Raw genomic sequence first — 10,010 nt, forward strand, 5'->3', positions numbered from 1 at the left:
TCCAACCACATTTTGACACGTGTGCAGTGTCAAAATAGTGTCAAAAATTGGTGTCAAAATATCATTTTCCTAATTTTATTAACACTTTGTTCACTTGAGTGGATTTGAGGGAGACTAATTGGATGAATTTGAAGATAATTTTTTGTTATTTATTTGAGTGAATTTTGAAGTAATCGACAGTGGATTTGGAAGTATTTTTTTTTTTAATTTGTCATATAAATTAAATCTTACACTAATTCTCGCAAACTTTACTTTCAAATTCACTCTCGTTTACCTCCAAATTCACTCAAATGAACAACAACAAAAATTATCTTTAAATCCTCTCAAATCCATTTAATTTTATCCCTCAAATCCACTCAAGTGAACAAGGCATAAGAGAATAAGCTTATTAGAGAAAAAAAATACAAATTAATATTGATGAGTTTTGTTTTATTTTTTTTAAAAAGATTTCATTAAGAAGAGATTATGTGACATAAGTCATATAACATCATTTTTAATCTAAAATTTTAAAATATTGAATTTATGAATATTTTTTTATATGATGTTTAACTTTATCATTTTTACTTAACGTGAGATTTAAACATCTATTATTCGAAACTCAATGCTCTTAATGCTAATTATTAATCTAACAATTTGTATAACCTTTTAGTTCGATGTGAACAGGGTGGTATTCTTACTATTGGCTTCCATTTGTCCCATTAGTTGTAAGTAAAGATTACTCTTTCTTATTATTTTTTTTCTTCTTTTCCTTGTTTGCATTTTCTTTTTTGATTTAAGGGTGTAAGACTTTAAATAACTCAATAATGTTTACAGACCATTTTGATAGTGGGTGCTAAGTTACAAATGATCATAACAAAGATGGGACTGATGATTGAAGACAAAGGGAAAGTAGTTAAGGGTGCACCTGTGGTTGAGCCAGGAGATGACTTGTTCTGGTTCAATCGTCCAAGACTCCTTCTTTTCGTCATTCAATTTGTTCTCTTTCAGGTAATTTCTCTATGCATCATAATATTTTAACAATACTTTTTGACAACTTTTTTGACAATAATATACGTGTCATCATTTTATTAGTTTATTTGAATTTATGTTTTAGAAAATATTTAAAACGGACCAATCACAAACTGTCACGTATACGTTGTCAAAAAATTGTTAAAAAAGTGTTGTTAAAAGAACTTTCTCCTTTCTTTATTTATTTTCCTGAAATTGTCATATATAGTGTTAGTGTTCAAAAAATAGTTATTTTTTGTTTCTATTATGATGCAGAATGCCTTTCAATTAGCACATTTTGCATGGAGTATAGTAAGTTATCTATCTTTGTCAGTTCTTCATAAAATAGTGTTTTATTACTTTGTTAAGGTAAAGACAAGTTAAACTAATCTTAAATTTTGTTACTTCACATCCAAGTTTTAATGGTAACAAGCAAACATCTTTTTTCACTAATATGTTTACCTCGTATATTCAATAAGCTTAAACAAAATGCTCAAAATGACAATTAATCATGAAATGGAAGTCTTTGTTTCAAGATACAAATTTAATTAAAGTACAAAAGAGAAGAGTTGACGAGACTTTGTTGTTACACGACCTCTATAAAGAAGAAAGATGTTAATTATAGTGAAAGATGAAGTCTTCCAAAAGTATCATAGGATGTACAAGGATAATAAGAAGTGTCAAATGTTAAAAAAAACACTATAGAAAATCATGTATTTTGTAGAAAACCATACCTTTATATCCAGAGAAGGTTATCCTTTTGGATTGAAATATGTGTCTAGTACAAAATTTAAAAACATCATGATATAACAACCTTCCATAATAAAGAGCATAAGTCAAAGAAGTAAAGGGAAAATCAAGAGAAGATGTTTTGGAATATTTATAGATTGCTGTAGAGCTAGACACTAATCTAAAAATTAAGGGACTAAGAACAAATGACTCTTCGAAGATACCAAAACAAAATGACTCTATTTGTAGTTCCTAGTATAAAAACCCACACATACAAACATCAATAATTTTCAAGTCAAGTGGAATATATACCATCATTATAAATGTGCAAAGTACCTTTTTGGTAGAATACGTGATACAAAGTAAAGAAATAAAAGATTGTGTTTCAATTTCCTTAAAGTGACATATGTAAGAGGATATCAACAAATAAAAAAACATAACCCTCCAAGAATCCTTTGACAAGCAATAACTCTAAAATAGTGTATCATTTAACAATACTTTATGGACATCTACACTAAAGAAAGAAACATCATGCAATTATTTGGGTGCGAGAATAAAGAGAGAAGTCTTGGGAAACATCATGAACATCGTATGTGCATACAATAATAATGATAAAAGCCTCATGTATAAGAACAATAGTTTGCCTTTTAGATGACCACGTTATAGAGAGAGATCCAAATATAAATCCTTCTCTTGTATGTTATGTAATTCTTCAAAAGAAAGAAAGAAGAGTGTATACATTATATACACTTATAATTCTTAAAAGGAAGAGTGTATACATTATATACATTTACTAGAACAAAAGAAACATTTTTATTGTCATATCTTTTTGAACAAATTTCGTCACATAAAAGTTTAACATCGATGCAGAAGAAATAATTTTACTTAAACATTTTACTTAATGTAAAACAAAAAAAAAATATTTTTGCGTAAGATCAATGTAAGTGAATATCAAAAACAATCTTTTTAGAGCAATTTTTATATTAGACAATACCATATCCTATGTAAAAATTGACATTTTTTTTAAATTTTGGTTGGTTTTAAGTTAAAACCAAAACCAAAAATGTAGAAAACCAATACAAATATACATGATAACATAGACACTTCTACTTAAAGGTTGAATAACAAGTTGCATGTTGTTTTAAGTGTTTTGCATCATCTTTAGTGACACATAAGTTTTTAAACCTAGGTATTATTTGAAAGTACCATAACACCTTAATATAGGGATCCTATGTTTCTTCATCACTAGTACTTGTATTAGGTTCATAACCTACATGTTGGACACACCCTTAATTCAACAAATTCATTTCTAGATAATACACAATTATTAAGAGAGGTATGTATCTTCTTGTATTTCAAACTCATCATGCATAGTATCTTCTTATGTTCCATCATTGCTTTTAAACTAAACAATCTTAGTTATTGACAACTCATAAACTTACTACATCTTAATTGTTGCTTCAAATTAGACTTCAAAACATCATACACATGTATTGATCCAAAATTTTATTCACCAACATTACATATTATCTCCTATAATTGATTGTACACCACTTCTTCAAAATTTTCCCTAATTTGCTAATAGGTTTAAACAAAGTCTATTATCTTAAATTTTATAATTTCAATAATATTTTGTATTGATTTGAAGTCGAAAATGAAAGTAGTAATAAAGCACCATATTCAAGTATGTACCAAAAAAACAACACAATACTTTTGAGCCCTAATTTCACTAAATTTAAGGTTTTATCTATAATGTGTACGCACCAATAAATTGTGAAAATTTATTTTTTCCAATTAATTAGACAATTCAAAATTTAATACAAAAAATAATTATTTAACCATTTGTTTTAAATCTAAAAGGGGAAGGTTTGCTCATTTTTTACACGACTTAATTTATATAAAATTATGATAACAAAAAAAAATACATCAACCAATCATACTCGAACATATTTTTCCTATGATCAATCTAAATTAATTTCCCCTTATAATTTCGTGTTAGAGAAAAATTACAACACACTATGACTTTTATTAAGTGCTAAAAACAACTAAGTATAAAACATGATCATGATTTGCATAAAAGAGGATGTTTTATATGAACAATGATAATGCAAGATTCAAGTGTTTCATTTAACAGTCGATACAACACTATGTAGTCTAAGTTTATGTTCGATAAAGCACAAATGCTCTCGGATGATAAAACAAATAAAAGTATGTTAACCTTATAATCACACTAAAAATGCATAAGTGTTTGTTATGTTGTAGAAATGTACAACTATTTCTTTTTTCAAAGATATTCATTGGCTAAACGATAGGACGCATAAGAAAATCTCTCGAGCAAAGAGCTAAAGTTGCTTTCCTTCACAAAATCCCTAAACAAAGAATGTCAACTCTGAAAGAACTATGAAATGTGTATGACACTATTGTTTTGAATAAGAAATACACATTTCCCAAGAAAGAGATAAGTACATCAACTGTTGAGATGTTGTTAAATGAAAAAAGAGCATTAATTACTACGTCAAGTACATTAAATGCATTGATTACTACGAAATTTATGTACAATTAAAAGGGATTTAAAAAAGCTAAAGCTTCAATAACTACTCAACAACATACTTTATATGAAGTCATTGAAGAAGACGAAAGATGAAAGAGAGATAGACAGACTGACAAGTAAACAAACAGACAAAGACAAGTTCATAGTAAAAAAATAATGTTATAATATTAGTCAACCAAAAAGCTTCAAAGAATACTAGGATTTAACTCAACAAGCTAGAAGCAAGAGTGCTTCAATCTCACATACATTTATCTTCACTTGCAAAAAAAAGTGATTAGTTAGCGTAAATCATTCAATATCCAAAAGTGGTCGTTGGGCAAAACATACTTAATTATTAGCTAGGAATGATTGTTATTCAAATAATACTCTTTTAAGCCAAAAGTAACCTGTTAATGAATATTTTATTAAGCTAGAAATATCTTGTAATATATTGTAGAAAGAATACTTGAAATGGATCAGTTAAGAGCGGTTAGGAGATGAAAGAATAATCATGTTGAGTTAAGAGTAGATAGAGAAAAAAATACTTGGACGAGCCAAGATTGATTTGAAAAAGAATACTTTGTTAGGCCATGAGTGGATTGTAGAAAGAGTATTCGTAGGATTAGCTATAAGTTCAAATAATGTTTGTTTTGTACTTTATAGCGTTAGTATGCTCAATAAAACTCAATCAATTGATTAAGAACTTGATGTTGTTTGTTTGGTCAGATGAACCAATATAAAAACCTTGTGTATAATTTTTTTTTATTTTTTCCTCTGCATGTTATTATTTAGGCTTAATACCTCCCTTGGTCCTTGCATGTTATTATTTAGGCTTAATACCTTCCTTGGTCCTTGTATTTGTGTGAAAATCTCAGTTCGGTCCTCCAGTTTTGAACTGTCTCAATTGGGTCATAATTTTTGTAAAAATGCACACATTTTACCCCAACCATTAACTGATCTCAAACGACGTTAAGTTTAGCTGATGTGGTATGCTGACGTGTTGGCTTGATCCCTTATTGGTCCTCATATTTGTGTGAAAATCTCAGTTCGGTCCTCAAGTTTTGAACTCTCAATTAGGTCATAATTTTTGTAAAAATGCACACATTTTACTCCAATCGTTAACAAACTTAATGATAATTTTCTATATAGCAAGAAAAAAAAGTTAAAGCTTGATTCTTTGTTTGGTACACTTCATCTGACGCAACTATCTTCAACTAGTTGCTCAATATATAAAATTATCATCTAAATATTCCATGTCAAACAATATTTGCAAAAAGTGTGCCAACAAAATTTTAAAGACACAATTCAACTCTTTTTTATTGTGTTTTCCACTTTTTCCACATTTTCCTACAATACATTTTATAAATTTCCTATAATTTGATCCATAAAATTTTAAATAAACTATTGAATAAATAATTAAGTCTAAAGACTAAATTATTTAGTCCCTATAACTTTTCATATTCCTAAAGTCTAAATTATAATTTTCAATTCTCAAAATTTGAACAACTAAATAACACATTCAAAATCAAACAAAAAATCTCAACGTCCAACACTAACAAGTAACAATCCAACGGAGCCATTTATGCATTTTCCTGATTGAGATCCCAAAAAATAATTACGATTTCAATTTCAATAATAAAATGGAGATATATAGCACTAACTCAATGATATATGTTCACCTACAAAATGCTTAATGTAATTGGTGAATTGATGAGAAACATCCATCACCACAAATGACACATATAAATGGAAAGATGACTTGCTTAAGGTCACCAAACACTACACAATCGCTCTTGTTGCCACCCTTGGGAAGAAGAAGAATCGTTTGTTGGAAGAATCGTTTACTAAGTTTAAGGGGAAAAAGCACACTTTAATGTTGATTCAATGCAGTTACTAGGTAGAAATGTTTCCCATTGAAGTAAATAATAAACTGAGTTAAAGATTGTCGGTATTCTGACTTGTCAAATCATATGACAAATCTTTCTTCATGACTTAAGCTATTAGTTACTACCTTTGCCATGTTCTTAAATCCAAATTTATAATATGTACAGCAATAATTGAAAAATTGAACGTTAGATGGAGAAATTTGATACCATGTAAAAGTAACACTACCAGAAACTTATGTGAAAACCATATACAGTCAGTTTTGTTTAATATATACCTCATACCTTCATAACTTAAACTATAGCAAATTCTTAGAAAAACAAGAAGTGTAGAAAAAAATATGTAGAAATATAGAGAACAAACCCTCTATATATGAACAATATTACAATTCCTGTGTGGAGGTTAGATACCAAGAAGAACGTGAGCAAGTTTTCTAACTTTTTCCAAATTTTTCAATTTCAGTATGAATTCTCCATGAAATCTTGCTTCCACAAAACAACTGCAGACAGTATGATTAGACTCACAACGGGGTAAGTCAGTTTCCGCAAACCAAAAACTTACAAAATCCAATACACATAAATACATGTGAAGGTAATTAATGGTTTTGTGTCAGTGACGATGATGAATTGTGAATTCAAATTTGCAGGGTTGTTATACAAGTTCTGTGTAGCTACGTGACTTTGCCTCTTTATGCTCTAGTCACACAGGTCATTATATACAACTTTTTTATAATGGATTATGTGTTATTGTTTTATTGATTCGTACCTGTCACATAAGCGGTTGTGAAAAAATTATCACAAAAAAGTTGTTAAAAGATACATTATCAGGATTTTTATACCATACTGATTTCATTATCTTGTTATTGCAGATGGGTTCATCTTTGAAACCAACCATTTTCAATGATCGAGTAGCAGCAGCACTGAAGAAATGGCACCATACTTCCAAAAAGCATGTCAAACATAGAAAGCACTATGAGGCTAAAAATTTCTCACCATTCTCCAGCAAATCATCAACCCCTACAGTTGGCATGTCTCCCATTCATCTTCTGCATGGACACCCTGCTGGCAGAAGTGACAGTGCACGAACTTCTCCAAGAAACTCCAACTATGAAAATGAAGAATGTGATGTGCAAGGTGAATCTTCCGTAAGAAACCATCCAAGAACAGATGAGACCCAAATGCAAGTTCTGGGGTCTCCTCAAACAACAGAATTTCCTGTTAGCACTAAACATGAAATCTACATTGGTTCCTCAGAATTTTCATTTGAGAAGCGAAACACCAGAAAGGGTTAGGTGTAGACAATATTGTTGTTAACAAGTTTAAGTATACAGCTTCAGTTATATCAAATAAATGTATTGAGAATTACTGTGTTGAACGATTGTGATAAGCTTCGCATTTCATAAAGGAGCATCGCATCACATTGCATGGTGTTCTTACCAACACCTCTATTATAATTTAAAATAAAGAAATATTTAGAATAATTCTTGAGTTTCTTAAAATGAGATCTACAAGGTTTTTATTAGAGCGGTGTATAGAAAATTATATAGTAAAGTTTATATTTCATATATGAATGAAATGGATCAACTGTGAATCTTACTTAAACTATAGTAGGAAGCTGAATGACTTTCAATACTTATTCGCTTAACGAGAAGATAGAAGAATATGTAGGCTTTTACACTGTTATGACTGTGCATGTAAAGCCTAAAATGGAGGATCTTGCTTGTATGTAACTAGAAAAACTAAAAAAACTTAGCAAATTGATTGAATGACTTTTTAATTAATTTGAGATATGTTAAGAAATTAATTGAATAATAATTAGGAGAAAAGCAGTGAAGAATCATATTAGGAGAACATTGGAGAACCAACTTCCTCTTAGTTCACCTGTTCTTTTAATATCATCATTATTACTTTTTCTAAACCACTTTTGATGAAATGTCCTTAGTCATGGCCAAGCACACTCAAAAGAAGTTGGAGTCATCATGGATAATTTGTGAATTCTTAGTATAATAAGTTTATTTTGGGTCTTGTATGGATCTAATAGTATTAGGGTTTTCTTTTGGGTCTTGTAATGAGCCAAATAGTCTAAGATTTCCATTTGGATCTTGTATCATAGACCATGTAGTTTGGGGTTTTTAGAGAGAGTTGACCTTAAGGCAACATAAGAAGTCTCCTTTTCCAAGGTAAAGGGAGTGAAAATCATCTTTTGGAAGAATAGTAATCACAGGGCATGCTCTTAATGAAGAAGATTTCTTCTTAGTAATGGCGACATGGCATGCTCCTAATGTAAAAGATTTCACTTTAGTAGTGGCCATGTGTCATGCTCCTATAGAGATAATTTCTCCTTAATAGTGGTCATGTGTTGTTCTTCTAATGAAAAAGATTTCACTTTGGTCTCCAAGTTTGTGTATTAGGGTTTTACTTCTACAATTTGAAAACACATTTAGGGTTACCTAAGCTTATAAAATAGAGGTTTGTTCCCCCATGTAAATTCATTTGAATTGATTATTGTTATGCTACCAAATTTGTGCCATACTACTCAACTTAGGTCACCAAGGCTAAAACACTCCTTCTAGATTCTCTTTAGCCACTCTTTTTTAAAAGTTAGCCCAACCTCTACTGGTAGCACCAAAATACCATCATAGTCTCTCCCCCTTGCTAGAGTCATATATCGTGGAGGAGGAGGGTCATCCCATCACATCAAAACCATCATATGTGCACCATATTTCTATCATCATCAAGCTTCTACAAACCACCACCCATTTTGGAGTCTCTCCTTGGCTTGAGTCATATAGTTTGGAAGAATGTATCCTATCATTTGGTAATAAGAGCTTAGGTTATTGTATTTGTCTTTGTGTTTTCCTAGCCTTGTCTTGTAGTAGTTATCCTAGAACTGTCTAAATCAACCTTCCTTACTCATAAAATAGTGTTCGCAGTAAACATTTATGATTTTTAAAACTAAACTGCATCGAACTCAGAGGTCCAAAAATTACTTGGTTGTAGTAAAATGAAAGCTTTTTGAGTCTAATTTACAACAAAAAAAAATAAAAACTCATTTAAAGTTCTGCGGAGAAAAGTTGTAAGCAAAATAGTTAGCAAAGTTTAAAGTTGTCAGAATATTGTCATCAACATTTTCAAGGTTTTGTTTTGTAGACTATTGTTTTATGTCTTCTAAATGTTCCTAAATGTGTTGGATGAAATTTTACATGTGCGTATCTTTTTTTCAGTCTTTATTGTTTCACATTCAGTTATCATATGTTGTTGGGTCATTTTTATTTTCAAATCAATTCATGTTGTTAAGAGTCATATGTAGTCTTTTTTATGTCATTTTCTTAGTTTAGCTTTTGGAAAAATCTCATAAATATGTGTTCTTGTGTGCTTTCAAAATTTCATCGTACATGTCCTTTTGAGTCATACTTGTTATAAGATCATTAACAAGTTCATAGAATTAAGTTTTCATTATATTTTGTTGAGTTTCATGTTCTTTTCATTTTAGTAGGTTCTTTCCATTTTAAGTTCATTCTTGTTCACGTGCAATTATATGTTGAAAATATGTTGTAGTGGTTTTGTCTTGGTGCTAGAAAATTATTGTGGAAAACATAAAAGAAATTCATAAAAAGATCAAAAGAAAAATCAAGAAAAAGTAATCAAAACAAGTGCACTACTACTACCTTCTTTAGGATGTTTATTTTGCTTGCATTTGAAAATATTTTGGGGCTATAAACTGGACTTTCCAGCAGTTATTGGTCTCGGGTTTGAGCTAAAAAAGTGACTATATGAACCATTAGTCATCAACCAAAGAGAATAAAAAGCATTCTAATGTCTTTCATTCTAATGTCTTTCTTTAGGTTTTAGGCTTTGTTTTAGGCTTTGTTCATTCATCT

The 10,010-nt window shown here is 29.9% G+C and overlaps 1 protein-coding gene across 1 annotated transcript in view; it reads left to right on the plus strand.

Moving 5' to 3' along the window:
- Nucleotides 1-7,541, plus strand: part of LOC106780463 (MLO-like protein 12) — a 13,327-nt gene extending 5,786 nt beyond the window's left edge. Inside the window, exons 10-15 of the mRNA XM_014668751.2 lie at nt 664-704; nt 814-987; nt 1,264-1,299; nt 6,593-6,660; nt 6,777-6,837; nt 6,999-7,541. Coding sequence (XP_014524237.1) covers nt 664-704; nt 814-987; nt 1,264-1,299; nt 6,593-6,660; nt 6,777-6,837; nt 6,999-7,421 — 803 coding nt within the window. The 3' untranslated portion in view covers nt 7,422-7,541. The remainder of the gene's footprint in view (nt 1-663; nt 705-813; nt 988-1,263; nt 1,300-6,592; nt 6,661-6,776; nt 6,838-6,998) is intronic.
- The last annotated feature ends 2,469 nt before the right edge of the window (nt 7,542-10,010 follow it).

Source organism: Vigna radiata, unplaced genomic scaffold (genome assembly GCF_000741045.1).
Source record: "Vigna radiata var. radiata cultivar VC1973A unplaced genomic scaffold, Vradiata_ver6 scaffold_319, whole genome shotgun sequence".
Classification (NCBI taxonomy): domain Eukaryota; kingdom Viridiplantae; phylum Streptophyta; class Magnoliopsida; order Fabales; family Fabaceae; genus Vigna; species Vigna radiata.